This window comes from Didymella exigua (assembly GCF_010094145.1).
Source record: "Didymella exigua CBS 183.55 unplaced genomic scaffold M421scaffold_35, whole genome shotgun sequence".
Taxonomy (NCBI): Eukaryota; Fungi; Ascomycota; class Dothideomycetes; order Pleosporales; family Didymellaceae; genus Didymella; species Didymella exigua.
The window spans coordinates 51,331-72,482 of NW_022984809.1; the positions used below are offsets into that span (position 1 = coordinate 51,331).

A 21,152-nucleotide genomic window follows, 5' to 3' on the forward strand; every position below is an offset into this window, starting at 1 on the left:
GTCTTTATGGTCGCGAAAATGTAGTTCATCTCTCCCACGAGACGGAAACGTCAATAAGACAAAATTCAATGGAGGCTCAGCTGCGCAGCTTGGCTGAGCCAGTCTTCTTGTTGCTTCCAGCTCTTTAGCCACTCTCGATTGTCAGCCAGTGTCTGGTTCCAGCCGTCTTCGTCGCCGAAAGCAACTCGTCTTGCTTCCCTTTGGAACATCTCATCTGTCGGCATTATGCCCTTCATGATGTTGTTGCGCGCAAACTGACTGAGATGCTGAGCCAAGACATCCGCGAACATATAAGGAGTATCGTCTTCCACCAACTTTGGGAGCACCATGTTGTTTGACCCAGAAGCGCCGTTCTGGTTCGGTTCTTGTGGCGAAAGCAAGCCTTCCTGATCGAGCAAGGAGAGCATCTGATTGAAGTGATCTCTCGACGCAGGATCGGTTGCAGAGAATGGCACAAGACTTCTGGAGTCATCTGCAAGTAAATACGGTGGCAGAGCGCAAGCAACGCGAGCCGAAGTGGCGGCATCAAATCCATGATCGCCAGTCCAGTCGGCCATTGTCTTTCCCTGACGATAGTGTGCAGCCAGATGGTTGACACGTTCGTCCCAGCTGCCCAACTTTGTATCGCAAAAGCCACACCGTGAGCTTATGGGTGGCAGATTTGCTTTCCAGTCGTCGACAAGCGGAAGCGTTTCGATTCCATGGAACAGTCGAAGATGTTGTACGAGGTGATCCTTCCGCCGAAAAGATCGTGGCGTACCCTGCTCGGTATGACAAGCACTGTGGTTGTGCTGTTCGAGATGTTCGGTGGTTGGGTCTAGTGCACTACAATAGGCGCAATGTGCTCTTCCGGTCGACAGAACAACGGCGCCACCATGGGGTGCACACTGCCACTCTGTCGTGCTAAGATGTAGTGACTGCTCATGTCGTGCCCAGTCATATTTGTGTTTGAAGGTATCGCAGCAGAAAGTGCACTTAAAGATACGGTCTTCCGGGTTGGTCTCTTTTCGAATAGCCTTCGGCTTCCTCGTCTTCTTGGTAACACGAGATCGTTTTGATGTCCCAGATGCTGCTGAGCGGCTTGAGTCAGCAGAGTGCCGCGAAGACACACTGCTGGCCACACTGGTCAAAGAAGGAGGCGTTCGGTAAGTGCGGAAGGCGTCAAAGTTGGGCGTCCAGGGGCTGTTTGGCGTTCCATTTGCCATAGGATGCTCCAACGCGGAACAGATAGCCGACAAAGAAGCTGCTTCGTTCTGCGGTGGTGAATCCTGCCATCTTTGCATTGCAAGTGATTGTGGTTCGCTGTGCGTTCTCTCGGGCGTCATGATTGGTATGGGGCTCGATTTCCCTGCGCTGCGTTTGAAGTATGTGCTTCGTTTCCGTGGAAGCGACCTCCGCTGCTGTACAGATTCCGAATTGCGCTCATGCTGGACCTGCTGCAGCAGTACGGACAGGGGCGCTGCCATATCCGGGACAACATCATGTGGCACAGTTGTGTAACCATTGCCAGTATTCAGGGTACCAAGGTTTGTGAAATCGTACTCGAAAGGGCTGATTGTTGCGTTGCTGCCATCGGCTGCAGAATCCGGTGCGAAATGAGGAAAATTGTCTAGCCAATCTTCAGTTGCGGGGTCGGCAATGAAGTCAGAAAGCCAAGGCATGTCGTCCACCGCAACCGATTGAGCAGGCGCATGTTGATCAAAGTATCCTCCTTCCATCATGTGCTGCTTGTAATCCCAATGTCAAGTTGCGGGGGAGCCCTCTTGCTTATCATCGACGCCGGCACCGGCGTTCGCTGAGTCTTATGCACAGGCACGCCGAATCAAGTTAGGCAGCGAAAGAGAAGGGTCACTCTAGCGCGTTTGCTTCACGCGTCACACGAGCCAGCTCGCGTCTCGAACTAGCAACACACGTCTGCAAGATAACTTTGACCTTCAAGATACGCGCTTACAGTGTCCTATGAATCATCAATGTGCGCCCTTGAACCCGCAGCCTCGTGCTAGCCTGTGTAATGGTACCCCGTAACGATGCCCGACGCCAATAAGACGCGAGATCCAACATGCATCTCAAGTAACACTGTCTTCTGCCAATTGATGCAGGTTCTCAATCAGTTGCCTGCTTTGGCCTTGCATCAAGGTGAACAATCTTTCGTAGAGTCAGCGTGACCAACATACGACCTCCAGGTTTGTGCTTCTCTTTTTCGAACAGTCTGCATGTCTTCTACAGAGTGCAGGCGCTCACATCAGTATCACTCCTTCGCCCTGCTTTTACGGCCAATCGGAGACGCGAAGGCCAGGATTGACTGTAGAGGACCATTCAAAGTACATGGCGTCGACGCTCGGGTCGCCTTTTACTGCATAAAAGACTCGAACTCCCCTCAAAGTCTTTCGGCTCAGTCAGGACAGACGAGCTTGAAAAGACCACCCTCAAGCTGAATGAGGCATTGATAGCTTTTGCTCCCGTCCAAATCACCGCTGACGAATACCACAAGGACCGCTGCGTACGCAGCTGTTGCGGCGAAGACCTCCGCTCTTTTGGCGTTGGTGCACAAGGCGATGCTTGCGGCAAAGAGAAGGGTGAACATGGATACGAGGCCAAGCTTTGCTCCCGGACTCGAGACAATGTACAGCGTAACAATCGCGCCGATAAGGAGGACCGCGGCGAGGATCAGGTCCAAAGTAGCCACGGTCCGAGCGATATGGGAATTTCTGTACAGGGCTGTTTGGTCAAGCGAATTGGAGACGTTGCGCTTCTTGAAAATCCAGTTCTCGCGCAATAAACGCGAGAGATGGTCGGTTTCCACCGGCTTCTGCAGTGTGACAAGATCCAACTTGGAGTCCAGAAACTCGCTCGCGCGACCCGAGATGAGGTCAAGAGGTTTCTCCGCCGTTGCGCCCAGCGCCGCTCCTTTCAGAAAGTCTTTGTACACCTCAAGCACACGATTCCAGCTTATCAAGCTGCGCAACCTGCGATCGCAGAGACAGAAGTTCGTCTCCGGTAAGTCAGCTCCAGTATCGATCGTGAAGCTATCAAGCAAGGCACTGGACTTAGGGTACTCTTTCAAAAACCCGTAGCTTTCCCCAATCGTTCGCAACAGCTCTTTCTCAACGGTCTTGTCTATTCTGGCGTCTTCAGATAAAGTCTCCCAACGTTGGAGTGCTTCCTGAACGTCCATCGACTGCGCATTTCGCGCTTCCTCGTCCAACGCATCTGGCTGCGCCTCAATGTCCACCAATCGGGCCTGCAAATGCAGCAGACCACGCGCGCTCAGCCTGGCGAACTTTCGAAACACCAACGGGTCGTCATCCGGGTCTTGAGCAATCCACCTGGCGAGAGCTGGATATTCGTCTCTCTCCTTTCCCAGTTCAACGTCCGTCATCTTGTTAAATTCGGCCGTTGATGATACTGTAGAGTGGAAATTTGAAACGAATAAAATCAAGCACTTCACGCTCGCTCCTACAGCCCATCAAGACCGCCATGGCCAGCGCCCCAGACGTATACACCGTAGTATCGATCATATCTGCGTAACTAGACAGCTCTGGAGCCCTTGATCGCTACCCTGACGTCTCTTAGAAGCCGCGCAGCCTCCTCTTGCTCCTCAGCAACCTTCAATGGAAAGTACTTGGCCCTAATGGCACTGAACCGGAACGTTGTCTCAGCAGTGGCTATCAGTCCGAGGCCAGCGTAGACGGTGTAGCGCACAGCTGGCCGCGCTTCTCTGATCTGGTCCCATAGGTTCAGAGACGATGCGCTCTCCCGAGGTGTGTGGGCTTTTTGGGAGACACTTATCCTGAATAGTGGAGCGTACCCAGTGCTCGAGGCTGTGAGGCTGTGCAGTTGGCGAGTTGGAAAAGGCGAGGCTCGTTGCGCTGATACCAGTCTCTGAGCTGTTTAGGGGGCATGATATTTCGAGAGATCGAGAGGACCAAGCAGTGGATAGACGAAGTAACGACTCTATAGAAAGTTCTCATCAAGCAGAACTCACCTCTTTCTTCTATACTTACACATCTCGCAGTTCGTTGCCGAGTTCTCAGTGATGTTGTTGTTGCAGCCAGCAGCCAAGCCTCATCGTCCTTTTCCGGGTGAGAATCGCGAAATCAGACGCAATTTCCCACTAGCCCCGACAACGGGCGAGGGGTGCTCATGTGCGCCGGTGACGTCTGCTCTGCAACGAGACGAAGCTGGACAACCAAATGGTGTGGGCGCGGCGGCCGCTCGTGGCCAGTGGTCACAATGTCACATGGAGACTGCCGATAACAGAGACGACAAGTCTCGGCGCTTGTCAGCCATTCGCATTCTCCTTGTTTTCGGATCGATGCGCGGGGAGGGAGCAGACAGGGATACCGCGGCATGGCTGATGTCCACATGGTTTGTTGATGGCCCACCCTTTGCATGCATCACTCAGGAACGCAAAGCAAACTTCACGCGCGTTGGGGCAGCGGGCGCTCAACACTCAACACACCTACCACCTGTTTTGTGCGCTGCCTTTGAATCTATAGCTGTGCACTCGAGTACTATGCCCACCACCGCCTACCTCACCGCATCGCATCCAACATCTACTATAAGCACCCAAACCTGGCTACTACTGCCCAGTTAGCCCCGCGTAACACAACAGCACGCATGTCAACCGGCAGCGCGGGCTACATTCCTGGGCCGCGCTGTTGCTGTGGTAGCAGCGACTGTGCCTTCCTCGCCCATAACGGCCGTCTGCTTGAGGGTCTCGAACGAGATGTCTCCAAGGCTGCACAGCTCGGTCAAGTATGTCCACTCTCACATGCTCGCCGCCCTGCTGTCCTCGCCTGGCTGCTGCTCCGCTGAGCGGCTACCCTCACCTTCGCGCCATGCCGCTGACCTTTGCCCTGCAGGCCCTGCTCGTCCGCCATGAAGCCTACGTCGCCGACTCGGAGCGCGAGCGCCGGCAGATGATGGCCAACATCGAGCGCCTGGAGAGCGAGAAACTGGAGCTCGAGGCCAAGAATGCGCAGACGATCAAAGAGAATCGCAATCTCCTGGACCAGCTCGAGCAGCTGAACGAGTCAATATGCGGCTCGGACGCCCAGATCCAGGCCTTACAGGACACGCTGCGCTCGACCGAGGAGGAACTGCAACGGTTGGCTTCTCTAGCAGCACGCACACAACTGCTGGAGGCCCAACTATTCGATCTGGAGCGAGAGCAGTCGCGACTACAGCACAATTTCGACACCAAGACAATTGAGGAGCGCACGGCCATACAACGCTGGCAAAAGGCCGAACGAACGCTTGGCGACCTGCAGGACCAAATCGACCGCATCGAACGGGAGGCTCGCGACGAAAGGGAACGTCATGTCGAGGTTGTTACACGTATGGAGAGGAGGATGGCAGTCGAGGGCGAGCTGAGCTCAGCGGCAGCACGTCTCAAAGCAAAAGCTGGCCAGGAGAAGGGTGGCAGTACTGTCGTCTCTCACTTCGTCAAGGACATACTACTGGATAACGCAAACCTGCAACATGGCATTCTGGAACTACGCGAAATGCTAGTCAATTCTAACGAAGAAGTTGAACGATTACGGGATCAGCTGAGGATACACCAGCCTATCTCGACGTCACCAGTTCAAGAAGTTCCTGGATCGACACTTGACAAGGAGGTTGACCTGGAGAATGAGATTGTCGAGCCAGTTGGAGGCCAGGAGCTGCACATACACCACCACTACCATGGATCGAAGTCGAGCAAGAATCTACCCAAGGTCACAGCGCAAAGACGACACAGCAAGAAGAAGCGCTTCAGCCTCACATCTGGCCACTTCGACCCTGCACCATCTCTCAAACGAAACTCAACCGCCACCATTCTGTCCCAGACTTCTGTGACTGTGCCCAACTCCCACCGCTGGTCACAGGCAACAACACTTGGTCCTGGTTCTCTACCAAGCTCACCGGTCTCTGATTCGCATCGTGGCTCTATGTACGACCGTGTGTTCAGTGACGCAGCCTACGACTCCTCCAGACCTACCAGTCCTCCTGACTCGATTGACATACGCTCTCCCATGTTTGGACCTGCGAAGTCCAATGACTTCTCTTTCGACCCAGATGCTGAGCCTCGTCATCACCGAAGGAGCAGATCTCGAAGTCTGAAGCCACCTGCGATGCTGTCCACATTTCGCAGCGCTAGTAGCCCAATCGCCATGACCACTAAAAGTGCTGCTCATGCTGTGATTTCTGCCGCCAGCAGCCCAGCCAACTCATATATCAACGACACCTTCGCCCTTTCTACGAGTCCCTCGATGCACCTTGAACCTCAGGCCGCGATACCCGAAGAGAACGAGGACTCTTCTATCTTCTCATCTGAAAACGCCCTGGTCACTTCACCAGACGAACCTGAAACTGACAATGACCTACAATCACCTATCGCGCGTACACGACCTGCGCTACGTCGTCACGCATCTCACGAATCGCTCATTTCAATTTCTGGTATGGACATACATACATTACAGTCTCGGCCTGCACAACTCCTAATGTCGAATCGATCACGCTTCTCAACACCTAAAGGCGCCGGCTCAGTCGATCCTGAACTCACTCCCTGGACAGCCACCGCGCACGGCAGCCTTTCGCAAGGTAGGGCAGACAGCAACGACAGTCGCTCCTTCCTGTATTCTACAATCGCAAATCAGAAGCGGGGCTCAAGGACGAGCGATGCGCCGCCTGCAGGCAAGAGCTCCGGTGGCTGGTTTTTTGGCAAGTGGGGGGCAACTCCAACATCGACCTTGACAACACCTGCCGCATCACCGTCTCTACGACCTACCTCCTCTGAGTCGCGCCAGACACAATCCTCGACAGACACCGCGAAAGCAACCACGCTCGAAGCCACAGCTGCCAAGAGACCTGCGAAGCCAAAGCTGAGGCCAAGTGGTGTCAACCAAAACGGTCCTATCTGGGGCTTCTTCGACAGCATACCCGAGACACCGACCAAAGTGGTCGTTGTGGACTATGATGCTGAGGCTTTGGGTGAGGCGCTGAATGACCGTAGCCCACCTCGCGCAGTGGCTGAAGTCTAGGCAAGGTCGGCGAGCCTGTGCATGACCTTCGTTTCTCTTTCCTTGTAATTATCAGCGATTACTACATCCTACTATCTTTTAATCATTTCCTATTGTTACTGCATAGAGCGTCATATCATTTTTGGATAGAAGAATGAGTGTATGGCAGCAGAAAGGGTCCTGTGACGTGAGAGGACGTTGAATATACCCCCAAGACCGTACGGTAATCTCATATGTATTGAGAGAGCAGGATAGCAGTATCATAATGACAAGTATATATCTCATCCACTACGCCACTGTCCCCCACCACTCGAGGCATAATTTGCTCACCTCACGGTGCCATTCTGGTTTCAATAGAGGAGCCGGCTTTTGTTGCCAGAGATGCTGAAGGATCCTATGTCAGCTACGTTTGACACCGCAACCAAGAGATTCATGAGCACACCACCCTGTAGGCGTGAACACGCGTTTAGACATGCTGATTGGACGAATAGTAATGGTGCAGTGTATGAGTACGATACGCCTCTCAGGCCAACGCAGCGCCACGCATCGCTAGCTTTATATTGACGGAAGACGGTGGAGTGCGGCGCAGTCGGACCAATGGAAACGATGTTAACAGCGGAGATGGGATTGAGGGATATTCGGTAAGCTCCAGGGTGCACTGCAGGGCTGTGTATGTGCATGTGTCCAGAAAGGTGCCATACCGTGTCCATGGGCCGTTACTTCACTGAGGTAAGTATACAGCCTGCTCAAACGATCGAGTGCGGAGAAGGCCAGTGGCGACAGACGACCACGGTCTGGCATGGGACGGTGAGGCAGTGCGCACAGCCTCCTCTCCACACGCCAGCTGTGACTGAAGGCTGTGAGAGGCTCTAAGATATCAGCCTGAGGCTAGAAAGCGGTACGCCTGATGATTGGAGCACGAGAAATGACCAGGGTGACATGCATAGACGAGGCTGGATCCTAGCCGAGCATATGTATACAAGATTTCGTAAGACAAGTCACAGTAAATTGAACAGCATGTGTGACCCGTTAATCTCAAGCAGTCGATTCGGGCTTTGTGCATATATCATTGGCCAGGTGCATGCACTGGTGCAGTCGCATTGCCCTGTGATGCCCCATGCGGATGTGCCTGAGGTTTTTGGTAGGGCACACCTGCCGCAGTTCATGGAGCATTGTTGATAATCCTGGCGACGTCGCAGGAAGTGCGCTCCTTGTTGACTTACTCTCTCCTCTGCAAGACCTTCTTCTCCTTTTTGTCCTCGATCAGCCATGGATCACGATGATAATAACGCCAGCTATAACCCATGCATGGGGTTTGGCCAACCTAGCATGAATGATGCAACCGAAACAAGCCCGTCAAACTTCTCGTTAAGCACTTCTTCGAGTCAGAACTACACTGCGCCTACAATATCCAGCTATGACTGTAAGAGCGACCAGCGCAGTCTCACCTCACCTGCAGCTCAAACATGTGCACAGGGATTACGCCTCAAGCGACCGCATCCCACTACAGTATGATGCAATCGAACTACAACATCACAGTAATGACAACTGCCGATTTTGCACCACACTGGCCAATGCTAGCAGAGAGTTACTATCCCAACCCGAACAGCTTTCCACCGCAAATATCCAGCTATGAAACGCCTCCTGTCAGGTACGTATAAATTGCAGCTTATTTCGATGTTTCCATTTTTTGTGCAGACTTCATCTGCATCACGACTTGCTCAACGATCACGGCAACATGGCCGACCTTAGCAATTGCTAAGCAGACACAACCGTGTGGAAGGGACCCAAGGATAGCCGGAAAAGCCACCAGCTCAGGACATTGCCTCAGGAAACCCATCTGCCTATTCACTTCTCGGAGAGCCAGCGAGCTATACCTGCATGGGTATACTTCGTGACCGGTCACCCCCGGAATACAGAAGGCCAGAACACCGTCACAGGCAGTCCGGCTTTCGAAGCCCGATATGCTGCTAAAACGATTGCAGGCTATAAACAATCGACAGTCTTTCGAAAATCAAGCACTGTCGCTGCTGAAGGTCATCGCAATCACAAAATGCGATTGCGTCGTAGCATCGAAACGCATCGCCCAGCGCCAGTCAGAGAACTATCATCATTAGAAAACATGCTACAAGTTAAGCTGAGGATCTTGATGTTTTCCGAAGTTGCTGCTAAACTCAAACTCTAGTATCAGAAAGACATTCAAACGCTTTGTTACGGGTCGCCTTACTCTTCTCGCTCATCGCGGATGCCTTCCATGCAACGTCCGATCTCGCATGCAACTACTGCATCGAGACAGCTCACACTGTCCAATCCTCTTCGTCAATGGATCTCGCTGAGAGGCATGCCTCGTCTTATCGTCACATGCTGATTGCCCATGCTTTGTGTGCTAATAGCGACACGCAGATCTCACCCACAGCCTTATTTATGGCAGCCTCTAGCAGATAAGGTTACCCCGGCTGCACATCAGTCTTTCCCAGATCACGTTACGAAACCGCAGCGCTCATCTCGACAAGCAGCTAAGCCAATTCTAGGCAGCTCAATTCTAACCAAGTCCAGCTCGGATATGCTCGAGTCAAACAGACAACAAGATTGCTCGCCCATGGTTGGCCATGTGTTCGCAGACGGAACTTACCAGTGCTCTAGTCCCGGCTGCGAACACATCACGCTGGGCCGCTTTCCTGACCTCGAACGCCACCACAATTCTGTGCACGAAGGGTTCACAGGGGCGAGAAAGCAGTTCTGGTGTCCGGTAGATGACTGCAAGAGAAGCAAGAGGGGAGGTAGACCATTTCCTAGGAAAGATAAAATGCACGATCATGTGGACAGGGTCCATGGCGATCGAATATTGGGTGATACTTGAAGCAGTGAGTGCAGGTTAGTCGTTTTGGGTCACAAATGTTTTGTTCACAATGGATAGGGACATCTTATAATTCACGACCATTTCCAGCGTTCTCATTTCCTTCGGCGGCTCTTTTTGGGTGTACTCGTCATGTTTCACCAAACCGTACATTTCTCAATCTCTTCTCGTCGCAGCAACGTGTTTTTGACGTTGCATGATACCCAGCCCCTACCTCGGCGCACACCACGCTGGGTGACATTACAATGCGTAACTAATAGCCTATACCCTAAATAAGAATGCAGAATGACCATAGGGTATTACCTCAAAATGCCCAGAGCCATACCAATCCTTGATTTCCTTTTCCGGACCCAGTCATCTCAAATGCGCATAAGCAAGAACAACTCGCAGCCACCTCTAACTGCCTGCATATCAGACGCCAGAACACCGTGCATGTCGCATGAAGCCTAACCAAAAAGCCTCTTTCTTGCATATGGAAGCCATGCCCGCCACTCTACTTCCTCGTAGACTTGCTAGACACCGTGAAGCCGACCCCGCTGTCGTTGACCTGCAGCGTCTTCTTCTGCAGCACCTCTCTCTCACTCTTCTCGCAGTATCTCGCATTCAGCTCCTCGATCTTCGGCACCAGCTCGCCAATCCTGAACGGCTTAGAGACGACATCATCCATACCCGCCGCCAGCAGCGTCGCAATCTGCTCACTCCTTGCATTCGCCGTGACTGCGATGATCGGCACATGTCGCCTCAACTCGCCTTTGCGCTCCATCTCCCGGACCTTGGATGTGCAGGCCAGCCCGTCCATGACGGGCATCTCTTTGTCCATTAGCACGACGCCCAGGTCGGGCGCGTTGGGGCCGGAGGATGAGTGGTAGGAGGAACTGGACAGGAGGGCGATGGCTTCGCCGCCGTGGTTGGCAACGGTGGTTGTTATGCCACGATTTGTAAGCTGGCGTTGGAGGACTTTTTGGTTGACTGGAGTGTGTTAGTAATACGGCCGTGGCGATCAGTATGCAGAGGATGCGGCGTACCGAGATTGTCTTCGACGATCAGCACGCGAAGGTGCGCGTACGGTCGTTTTGGCTTGTCAAGCTCCTTTAGCGGTGCTGGTGCTGTCGCTTGAGTAGCGAAGTCCTTGATCTTCGGTGCCCCAGGGCGGCCCTTCTCTGGCGCGTTCGACACTTTCCTAGACAACGTTACTGCGGCAGGGACGCTGTCGATGACTTCCTTGGGCTCTGAGCTTCTGCGGCCTTTAACGTAAAATGCAAATGTGCTGCCCTTGCCAGCCTGGGACGACACTCCAATTTCGCCACCTTGTAGTTCTGTCAGCTCACGAGAGATGAAAAGACCAAGACCTGATCCACCATACTGCACGTGTGTGCGTGGACTGGCCTGGGAGAAGCGCTGGAAGAGGAGCTTGAGCTCTCCGGCACTAAGACCTCGCCCTGTGTCTTGGACAAGGAATTCGAGGAAGATCTCTTCACCGTCGCCCCAGTCTGGACCAAGGGTCTGATCAATGCGCTTCGACTTCATGGGGAAGTAGCTGACGGCGGGTGACTTGCTTGCCGATGGGCGACTGGTAGAAGCGGCGAGAACGACGGTGATCGTACGCGTCTCCTCGGTCGATGTGAACTTGATGGCGTTGGTGGTCAGATTGATCAGAACTTGAAGCACACGAGACGGATCGATCTTAACCCAGTCAATGTTCAACTTCTTGAAAGACTCGCTCAGAACGAACTCCATCTGGATTCCGGCCGTCTGCACTTCACCCTCGAACATCTTGAGAGCACGCTGGATGACCTGTAGAGGCTGTGCATCCACCGGAGTCACCATCAGCATCGCGCTGTCGAGTTTTGACAGTGTCAGGACATCATCGACAATTCGCTTCTGATGCTGCGCGCATAAAGCAATTGTCTGTGCCGCATCAATCGAGTCGGCCACTATCCCAGGTTCGATGTTTTGTAGACCGGATTGCCTGAAATCGCCGAGAATTGTTGAAATCTCATCAGCGCATTGCAGAATGGCGCTTAGCGGGTTTCGCATCTCGTGACTCGTGATATCGATGAAGTTCTCTTGCTGCCTCTTGAGCTCGACAGCTTCCTCCATCTTTCGTTTCTGGAAGCCTTCGGCCCACTTCTGAGGGCTGATGTTTGTGATGCTTCCAAAGACACTCTTCAGCTGCCCGCTTTCATCTTTCTCTGGGAAGGCACTGAAAAGTACCCAGGTATCACTGGTCGCATTGTTGTTGCGGTCTTCCCATGGTGCCTTGAACCTGAATTCGACGTTGATCGGTGCGGTGTTCTCAACAAGGCGCTTCCAGTGCTCCTGGATTAGGCTCTGATCCTCCTCTTTCACGTAATCTATCCATCTATCCGTCTTGTTCCGTTCTTTTGGGACACGGGAAATTTCGAACCATGTGTCGTTGCAGTAAGTAATCCGTCCTGCGTGATCGGCGATGAAAAGGCCTGCAGGTGAGTACTCCGCCATTCTCGTAAATCTGAGCTCATTCTCTCGAGCTTCTTGTGTGCGTGCTGCCAGCTGTGTGGACAGGTTGTACCGATCCTCTGCTGCCAGCTTCGCAGCTTTCTGGCCTCTTCTGATTTCCTCCTCGAACAAGACTACTGAAGCCAGGGAAGTCGCGAGTTGTCGACTGAGGAGTTGAACAAACAGATTGTAGTCGTCATCGTATGGCCTGCGTGGATTGACACCCATGACCAGGAATCCCAGGATCGTTTCGCCCGTGGTGGGGTGGATAGGGCAGACCACGACATCTCGGCAGGCATCGCCGAAACCGCGCCACTCGAGACCGTCCATCATCGATGAAGGTAGGTCGCCTGACCCAATGCTGATGACGGCAGGCTTGTCGGTCTTCATAACTTCGCGGAAGACGGGACCAAAACCTTCGTGGCCTTCCTTCAAATCGATTTGGTCAGGAGCAGCTTGATGTCCACCTGGTACACCGAGAGATCCTTCCAGGAAACAGTGCTTGGCGGCCAGTAGACTGCTCGAGTGCAGAGATGAAGAGTCGCTGTCGCTTTCGTCGGACACCGAGTAGAGCATCACGAAAGGTGTGTCAAACTCGTTCTCAGTCAACGCAATTAGGACTTGATCCCAGAAGCCTTTGACGTCTCTCGCTGTTGCTGTCCGTTCGCCAACCTCTCGAAGAGTGAGCATTCGCCGTTCTGCAATCTTTCTCCTAGTTTTCTCGAAAGCTGGATTGTACAATCCCATTACGGTTCCATCTTCTCCAACCATAGGGATGATGGACCACGAAAAGTATGTCTCCTCCAAAAAGCCACTACGCTTCATGAATAAGCAATCGTCGTCCTTCATCGTGGCCTGACCAGTAAGGCGAGCGTTCTGGAAGACGTCCTTAACTTCGTCCCAGATCTCTGCCCAAGCGACTTTGTAGCTCTGTCCCATCAGGGTAGGGTGTTTCTGGCCAGCCAGTCCTGCAACGAGTCAGTTCAACAGCATCGTGCCCTTCAATGCCAGTACTTGCCAATATATGCCTCGTTGTAGATAGCGACGAGCTCCTCTCCCCAGTACATGGCAGCTGGGTGAGGACTCGCCCTGAAGCCTAGTCAGCGATCCGCAACAGACCTTACTATTCTTTCTCTAGAGACTTACATGATCAGATTGCACATAGCCCTAAGATCATTCGACCAGAACTCAATGGGACCTAGTGCTGTCGACGCCCAGTCTATCGAGCGTGCGAATTGGATGTGTCTCGGTAGAGAAGGCGACAATGCTAGCCTAGTCCAGTCGAAGAAGCCCATATCGTGGTCCTGGGATGCTTTTGGTTCTCTATGGAAGGAGTCAACGTCGCCTGCACTGTGAGCCCTGAGAACGCACTCATTCGTAAAGGACGAGTCCTCTATTGAGGATAAAGTAAGGTGTTTGGGATGTGATCTTGGCCCACTATCATTGCTAGAAGCATTGGTCATTGTGTTGTTCATGTGATTATGTGTCATAATGCTCAGCGAGTTCGGTTCTTTGTTCTCCTGTGTTACCGGTGGGCCAAAGTAGTCGTGTCGCTCACTGACTTGATTTGGCGATGCTGCAGTATCCAAGCTCCGCCCTGAAAGGTGGCCCACTGAAGATGCTGAGGGAATGGCAAACTCGACTGACGCACTCGTAGACGGTATTTCGGCTGTGGTAATGGATGGTGTTGCTCCAGAAACTATTCGTAAACGTCTTCTTAGTGTATAGCAAGACCATACGATACCGCCGTGCTCGACCGGTGTAGGATTTGCGTCCCACTCGTCTCCCTGTGATGCAGTGCTCAACAGCCATCCACGAAATTGATTGCTAGCGTGTGATGAGGCTTCGTCTGCAGGCCGCCCCGGCGGCTTCCCAGTAACAGTTTCCCATAACGATGCGTTCGCGCGTAAGGCATTGTTGGCAAATAGTATCTGTAACGCAGGTCTGTCGGGCGCGTAGTTGGCGTAGTCGCCAATGTCGACGATGAAAGTAGGTCTTGTGTCGTATTCCAGCAGTTCAACCACACCGACCGACCCTAGGAGCTTGAGAGGGTCGTTACGGTCGCGCACATCAGGCGAGGATATGCGTGGCATGCCAGACGGCTCGGAACTCCTCCCGCTGGTCACACCTGTCGTAGCAGGTGGGCTCAGACCACTGAAGGTGCCCCGAGCCAATGTCACTGTCTTTATGCCGCCATCCTCGCCCTGTGTCTTGCTCAGCATCCTCGCAGCAGCCTCTGAGCTGGAAAACCGCGCAGGCAAGAGCGGGCGTGCGCGCCTGGAGGAAAAGAACAGCGGAGACGGTGGCTGTCCGTCAAAGCGCAGTGGTCGACTACTGGCGCAGTTGAAGAGGTCGAGCGAGTGACGTGCGCGAGCGTGGAGTCGACGTCGCTTGTGCAGACGCTCGGTCGTAGGCGCGTCGTCACGTGTGCGTGGCGCTGGTCGCTTGATACCGAAGACGGCGGGCGGCGTTGTTACGTGCTGCGGGGCCTTGAATGCCTCACCACCAGACAAGGGCGCAGAGGAGGGCTGCGGGGCGGTGGTGAAGATGTCGAGCGGGTTCTTCAGCGACCACGGGCGTTCAGGTGGCGGGAAAAGTGCACTGGAGGGCTGCTCGACGAGCGGGGGAGGGCGCGGGCCCTCTGGCGGTGGGTTCAAGGCCTCGTGATATTCGGGCGTGCTGAGGCGGCGGTCGTCAGGACTCCTCGATGAAGGTGTTGCTCCGGTGAATATTGACTTCGGCTGCTTAGACATAGAAAGGCCGTCTGCCACTGTCGCTATCTGGGCAAGAGCCAGCCAGCAGCCGCGACTCTGTCAGTCCGCGGGCATGTTATTAGTAGGGCCGAAGAGCGCAGACGTCGCCAGCTCGAGGTTCAAGTGTCTCAAGCCTCTACGCTAGGCTAATCAGAGCCCAGCATGGAATCGACGATGACGATCACGGCTGGCTGTGGGATTTTCCGCGGCAGCAATCAGCACACAGAGCATGAGGGATGAGGATGGTTGGGGACTTCAGCTCACGTTAGCGCCTCGCGCAGGTACCATCAGCCGTCTGTTTCCAGCTCATCCCTTGGGGGCGGCTTTGATGCGGTTAGAAGCCGGAGATCTTGCGTCAGCCAGTCTGGGTCTGCATACGGACGGTGTCGGCGATCCGAACAAGGGCCCCGGAAACGCTTGGAGGTTCCTGTGACTCTCCGCAGGGCTGGCTCCATCGCGCGCTTGCTTGACATTCTCCCTTCTTGCGGGCCCGGAGCCGCGCGTGAGGAGATCTGATCTTGCTGCTCTGCGTGAAGCGCAAACGCCAAACTTCCGAAAAGGACCGACGTGGAGCCTCGTGCTCGTGGCAGTCTGCTTTTTGACGTCACGCATGCCAATTTGAGATCCACACCGATTCCAGACCCTCGGCAGCCACCGTGGACAGCCGATCGGAATTGCGACTCACGACTGTTTGCAGCACCAGAACCCAGGCATTCATCTCTGTCCAAACTTCAGTAGCATTCATACGGATCGCTCGTACCACTAACACTGTTTTAGCCACGTTTGTACCTTTTTTGCTTTTTTTCGAGATCCATCTTGCCGTCAAGTCACGTGCCTGCTGATCATGTGCTCGTCGGTGCTTTTGATCCCGATCTCCGTCCTCCACCCTCGTCCTGGGCCGCTTGAGTGCCATTGATGTCCCTGGCTGTTTGCATGCACCGCCTCGCTACGATGAACAGCATCCTCATCGCTGATCATCGTTTCGAACACGTTGGCGCAAAGACACTTTGTCATTACGTGGTCTACCTTCGTCCTGTCACCTGAAAGTCACGCTCAATCTGTATATTCTGCACCTGCATCAACACTCGTGTAGCAGCGCTCATACATGTTGCATCCTCATCATATTTCACATGCTATGGAACAGAAAAAGTACGAATACTCGTGTCATACCAATGGTTGTCATTTTCGCGCGCGCGACTCACGATGCAGCGGAATCTCGCAAATGCACGACTGTCGAGCTCGGCTGCACTTGCAAACTGCGCCATTTATTGTGGCTACGTCTAAGCCACCCATTTCAATGATTACAGGACGGCTGACTCCCGTCGCTGTACTTGCACGCAAGAATGCGGACACCCAATCCTTGCCTGATGTGGCATCCATCAGTCCACTCTTATCCACATAATGTCGGAGCCTTGAACAGTTGTCCGCTGCTGACGGGCCAAACCGCGTATGAAGCTGAGCTAAGAGTTACATACTGAAGAATCGTTACTGAACCCGCATATTGGAGGAGACCAATTGTTCTACACGCCAAGCATTGCTAATCCACTCCTCATGTCCCATGAAGCTCATACTAACCGCCAGAAGCATCAGATCCTTGGGAATCCCCACTTTAATTGACATACTCGCCATTCAGAAGGCGTGTACTCAGCTATCCCGGTGCCCCTCCATTCATCGACAAGGCGTTTGTACAACTTGGGCAACTTCTCTAGTGGTTGTTGCTTTGCCCTGCATGCCACCGAGGGGTTTTTGAGGGCCCGCTCCGGTGGACTGTGCTCGATACTGCGGGCGGCGGTCACTGTTTGTTTAAATAGTCACCCCGCGTGAGCTTTCGCACTGTCATTCTCTTCCCCTCTTTCTTACCTTCTCCTCGCCTAGTTCACAGAGTAATTGCTTTGCAAGTGCTCAACATCACATCGCCAGCATGGACTTTCTCAAGAAGAAGATGAAGGAGCTGCTCGACGACGACGACAAGCCCAAGGACAAGCCCACCGGTGAGCTCCCGCATACAAAGCAACCATTCAACCATCTCTGACTGGCGAACAGACTCCTCCACTCCAAGCTCGCAGCCTTCCCACGGTGACTCCCATGGCGCACCTGGAGGTGCTGCTCCCGGTGACCGCAGTTTGTCCGATAGCTACTACAGCGGTGGCCAGGGTGGCCCACCTCCTCAGCAGCAACAGTATGGCCAGCCTCAACAGCAGTATGGTCAGCCACCACAGCAGTATGGCGGAGCTCCTCAAGGTTACGGTCAGCCTCCTCAAGGTTACGGCCAGCCTCAGGGCTACGGTCAGCCCCAGGGATTCCCTCAGCAGTACAACCAAGGTCCCCCGACGCCGCAGGGTCCACCCGCGCCTTACGGTGCTCCTCCTCCAATGCCGCCTGGCTGGACTCAGCAGTGGGACCAGAGCAGCCAGCGCTGGTTGTAAGCCACTCCCTCCACATATTCGGTTCACCACGCTAATTGGCGACAGCTACATCGAGCAGGCCACCGGTCGTACCCAGTGGGATCCTCCTTCCAACCTTCCTCCTGGTCCCTACGCTCCTCCCGGCCCTAACGCTCCCTACGTTGCTGGAGCTGGTCCCGATGAGCGTGGTCTCTTTGGCAACACCCACGGACACAGTGGCCATGACTATAACACAGCGCCTGGCGCCCCTGCTGACCCCTACAAGGCCGAGACGGAGAAGAAGGACAAGGGCCATTCTACCGCCATGCTCGCAGCCGCCGGTATTGGTGGTTTAGCTGCTGGTGCCTGGATTGGTCACGAGCTGAGTATGTCACCTGCCTCGACCTTGAGACTCAAAGTACTGACACTCCATAGCCGAGGACTCCGACGACGAGAAGAAGCAGAACTATGCCCCCGCGGCCGCCGCTGCGGCTCCAGCTGCGTACGCTGCCGCACCTCCTGCCACAGACCCATACGCCAGCGACCCCTACGCCAACGACCCCTACGGCGACCACGCCTTTGCTCCCCCTCCGCCAGTGCCCACTCACGACGCCGATGGCAGCTCCATCTCAAGTAGTGACCGCGAGTCGCTCGAGGAGAAGCGCCAGGAGCTCATCGAGGCGCAAGAGGAGTATCAGGAGGAGCTCCAGGAGGCCTACGATGACTGAGTTAGACGTGCCGTGCTCGTATGTGGCACTTTGGACAATCGAGGGCATGTGTGCGTGAAGAGATGATAGCGGCCAACTTTCTCCTTACTGTAACTACCCTTCCAAGAAGCAAGATTATGGCTGGCATGGCGCAGGGAAGTAGTAGTTCGACTGCCCAAACAACCTAGTAACCCTTTGTTTCTCAATGGAATGAATTCACGGCTACGGTCAAACGACTATGAGCCCACTGCCGAACTCCCCGTCCCTCCCCTCCTCGTGAAGCCTTGTGGATATCTCGCGAATGAACATGTAGGAAATGTAGCGAGCGTGTGTATCCTCCAGATCGTGTGCATGTCCAGGTTGTGTGCATCTCCATCGCATTCTGCATGGTAATTTCGTCCTGCCGACTCGGACCGCTCCCACAACATCGCCTTAGCAGCAGCAGTCAAAGCAATCCAGACAGCACTCGCACGTCTCGCCACACAACCAACAACAACACAGCGTCGCCAAACAGGCGGCGAGACAACCGCGGTCCTTCTTCTCCTCCTGCGGCGGCGGCGGAGGGCCTTGCTGGTAGTACATCTGCACATCAAACAATCAGCGTCCATTCCTTGCAGCACGCTCCGCGTCTTGAAATGCAGAGGTCGTGGGCAGCATTGCTTACCTGCTGCGGCGGTGGCGGGCCCTGCATGTACGGTCCTTGCGGCGGGGGCTGCGCGTAGTAGCCCTGGTTTGGCTGCTGGTACGACATATTCAGTTCGCTAGGATTCGGGAACGGGCGTCGTTGATTTAGAGTCGGTGTGGCTAATTGAGGCGTCGAAGTGGCAGTGGCAGGTGTGAGGCTTCGGTCGCGAGCGAACGTGTGGCAGGTTGGTGTGGCAGAGGAAAGACCGGGCTGTGCACACCCACACGGGGCGGGCGACTTTATGTTTTAGCGACGAGGGGCCTACGGGGGGGAGGATGCGAGAGCACAGATCAAGTGCCAGACAGGGCGATTGCACAGCCGGGCCTTTCGCTGTGGTTATGTCGAGGGAACGACCGGCGGAAAGTTTGCGTTTGCGTATCGGCGCGCAACACCCATGCTGAGACGATGCGCAGCCACAGGTGTGGCAGCGAGTGGAGCCCGCAAAGCCGCTGGCGCTGCGCTGCGATTCTTGGCGCCTGGGCATACGGTACGCGTGGATAAAGACTCTTGGCGGAGAGGAAGAGAGGCGCATGACTGCGTGGTGTGCATCAAACGATATTTGTATGACCGCAGCTATTCGCAAGGAACAGAAGGGTTCATCTAGCATCCTCCAAGTCCTCTTTCTCAAGGCTTCACATCGAAGAAGCCATCAACAGAGGAGTACATGTGCACAAAAGCGACTATGTTATGGACAGCGAATGCAGCTTCACGAGATTGCTATGTGAAGTGAGGTTGCGCTCACACGCGCCAGTGCCGCATATCCGGAAACTAGACTAGGGTGGCCTGCGCCTGTGGCGCTCGGGGGTGCCGTTTGGTGCAAGTCTAACCGTGCCAACCTGGGCGGCTTTACTCGCGGTAGCTTTGCGGTGAATGTGTTTGCTCCCCCGGCAGCTTCGTAGCGTATCGCCGTATTGTATTTTTTTAATACTGCTTGGCTGCGCTGCTGAGATAGTGGCGCATGCCGAGCCGTGTTGTAGAAGCCATGCGGGAATGCTGTGAGAAGGGAGGTGGCTCTTCGGTGAGACAACGGCAAATGTTTGGTAGCACGCGGCTTTATCCGGCACGCCGTTCGAAGGCCGTCGAAGGGTTGCTGGCCTAAATCCAGGGGTTCAGTTGACAGCGAATGACATTTTGGAAGCGCAGCGGACCGAGGCGATGACAGGAGAGGCTGCCGGGATCTTGCTTGCCGCAGACCCGTTGAGAATGGGTTTCAGGAATCTCATGACAGGCTATCAATAGCAGCCCGTTAGAGATAATGGGGTGGATATTCAAGCTCCCTCTTCGTCCCCGACCATCTCCTCAGCCTCAACGCCATCTTGATCCACGCCTTCTACAGTCCCCCTAGGAACAAACCCCCTCTCCTCCCTCCTCTTCCGCACCCACTCCCCAAACGGTCTCCAAATCGCCTCCTTCTCCGCCGGCTTCAGACTCGCCGCAAGTCCACTCGTACTTGTAGCCACAAAGACCCTGCTGCCCACCCACCCCTCCTCCTCCACCTTCCCCATATTATGCCCCTCGTCCTGCCACCCATACGTGAACTCCTCTTTCCTAATATTCCGCCCATACTTGAACCGCCAAATCGCCTCCCAGATGCCCTTACCGACAATGCACACCGCCTCTGGCTTATAGGCAGCGAACTTGAGTTCAAGGGCTCGTGTTCCCTCGGTCATTTCCGCCTTGCTCAATTCCGCAGCGTCTCTCGACGGGCGCGCGACGATATTAGTGTTGCCCATGCAGTATCGCGCCGGCAGACTCGTGTCCTCGCTGGGTGCGAGACGGCGATCAGTTAGGCCTGAGGAATGTAAGAGCTTCCAGAAGTGGTTTGAGGGGTGTGCGTATGCGTGGCCTTGGCGCGCGGTTGAGACGCCGGGGTTGGTGCCGACAAAGACACATACTAGGTTTGCTTCGAGGATGTCGACGAGTGGGGAAAGGTGAGCGTATTTCGAGGGTTCGGCGTATTTGCTGGATTTGCGCTGCTTCTTTGTTGGGCGAGGTGACAATGTTGGGGCGGATTCGGTGATTTCGGTCTTGGTCACAGTCGTAGTGCGTGAACGTTTTGCTGATGGGTGAGGTGATGCATTCGTAGGAGATGGTGTGTCGCTCTTGTTGGGTGAGTATTGATACTTGGCCAATCGTCCTTGGAACGATGCAGGTGGCGGCGAAGATAGGGTGCCAGGCGGATCAGAGAGTTCGCCGTCACTTGATGGCATCGTCTTGAGGACAGATTCAGTCTGCATCGAGCGCGTTCGAGGCATCCCATGAAGCGACCGATGAGGCGTCGGGC

At 54.5% G+C, this 21,152-nt stretch overlaps 10 protein-coding genes across 10 annotated transcripts; 3 read left to right on the top strand and 7 right to left on the bottom strand.

The window, feature by feature from the left end:
• Positions 1-65: 65 nt before the first annotated feature.
• Positions 66-1,466, bottom strand: M421DRAFT_71593 (uncharacterized protein; the record flags this gene model as incomplete). Its single annotated transcript, XM_033596801.1, has 1 exon — positions 66-1,466. The coding sequence occupies one exon, from the start codon at positions 1,464-1,466 to the stop codon at positions 66-68; it is 1,401 nt and encodes a 466-aa protein (XP_033445020.1).
• Positions 1,467-2,248: 782 nt separating this feature from the next.
• On the bottom strand, positions 2,249-3,379 carry M421DRAFT_103513 (uncharacterized protein; the record flags this gene model as incomplete). Its single annotated transcript, XM_033586914.1, has 2 exons — positions 2,249-2,302; positions 2,480-3,379. The coding sequence occupies 2 exons, from the start codon at positions 3,377-3,379 to the stop codon at positions 2,249-2,251; spliced, it is 954 nt and encodes a 317-aa protein (XP_033445021.1).
• Positions 3,380-4,408: 1,029 nt separating this feature from the next.
• On the top strand, positions 4,409-7,289 carry M421DRAFT_424409 (uncharacterized protein). The gene is made up of 2 exons (XM_033593741.1): positions 4,409-4,758; positions 4,866-7,289. Exons 1-2 carry the CDS (start codon positions 4,621-4,623, stop codon positions 7,023-7,025), a joined length of 2,298 nt encoding a protein of 765 aa, XP_033445022.1. The 5' UTR covers positions 4,409-4,620; the 3' UTR covers positions 7,026-7,289.
• A 984-nt stretch (positions 7,290-8,273) lies between these two features.
• M421DRAFT_95124 (uncharacterized protein) lies at positions 8,274-9,372 on the top strand (the record flags this gene model as incomplete). The annotated part of the gene is made up of 4 exons (XM_033598275.1): positions 8,274-8,427; positions 8,481-8,655; positions 8,823-9,099; positions 9,190-9,372. 4 exons carry the CDS (start codon positions 8,274-8,276, stop codon positions 9,370-9,372), a joined length of 789 nt encoding a protein of 262 aa, XP_033445023.1.
• A 549-nt stretch (positions 9,373-9,921) lies between these two features.
• Positions 9,922-15,326, bottom strand: M421DRAFT_424410 (uncharacterized protein). Its single transcript, XM_033593742.1, has 4 exons — positions 13,486-15,326; positions 13,358-13,428; positions 10,887-13,307; positions 9,922-10,830 (listed from the first exon to the last, which is right to left on the bottom strand). Exons 1-4 carry the CDS (start codon positions 15,090-15,092, stop codon positions 10,355-10,357), a joined length of 4,575 nt encoding a protein of 1,524 aa, XP_033445024.1. The 5' UTR covers positions 15,093-15,326; the 3' UTR covers positions 9,922-10,354.
• Positions 15,246-15,735, bottom strand: M421DRAFT_270601 (uncharacterized protein). Its single transcript, XM_033588788.1, has one exon. It carries the CDS (start codon positions 15,702-15,704, stop codon positions 15,399-15,401), a length of 306 nt encoding a protein of 101 aa, XP_033445025.1. The 5' UTR covers positions 15,705-15,735; the 3' UTR covers positions 15,246-15,398.
• A 1,278-nt stretch (positions 15,736-17,013) lies between these two features.
• M421DRAFT_8431 (uncharacterized protein) lies at positions 17,014-18,204 on the top strand (the record flags this gene model as incomplete). Its single annotated transcript, XM_033597564.1, has 4 exons — positions 17,014-17,083; positions 17,136-17,514; positions 17,564-17,862; positions 17,912-18,204. The coding sequence occupies 4 exons, from the start codon at positions 17,014-17,016 to the stop codon at positions 18,202-18,204; spliced, it is 1,041 nt and encodes a 346-aa protein (XP_033445026.1).
• A 411-nt stretch (positions 18,205-18,615) lies between these two features.
• M421DRAFT_8432 (uncharacterized protein) lies at positions 18,616-18,934 on the bottom strand (the record flags this gene model as incomplete). The annotated part of the gene is made up of 2 exons (XM_033597565.1): positions 18,616-18,765; positions 18,848-18,934. The coding sequence occupies 2 exons, from the start codon at positions 18,932-18,934 to the stop codon at positions 18,616-18,618; spliced, it is 237 nt and encodes a 78-aa protein (XP_033445027.1).
• On the bottom strand, positions 18,848-19,409 carry M421DRAFT_424414 (uncharacterized protein). The gene has a single exon (XM_033593743.1). The coding sequence runs from the start codon at positions 19,398-19,400 to the stop codon at positions 18,945-18,947; it is 456 nt and encodes a 151-aa protein (XP_033445028.1). The 5' UTR covers positions 19,401-19,409; the 3' UTR covers positions 18,848-18,944.
• A 727-nt stretch (positions 19,410-20,136) lies between these two features.
• On the bottom strand, positions 20,137-21,105 carry M421DRAFT_71503 (DNA glycosylase; the record flags this gene model as incomplete). The annotated part of the gene is made up of 1 exon (XM_033596794.1): positions 20,137-21,105. The coding sequence occupies one exon, from the start codon at positions 21,103-21,105 to the stop codon at positions 20,137-20,139; it is 969 nt and encodes a 322-aa protein (XP_033445029.1).
• Positions 21,106-21,152: the final 47 nt, after the last annotated feature.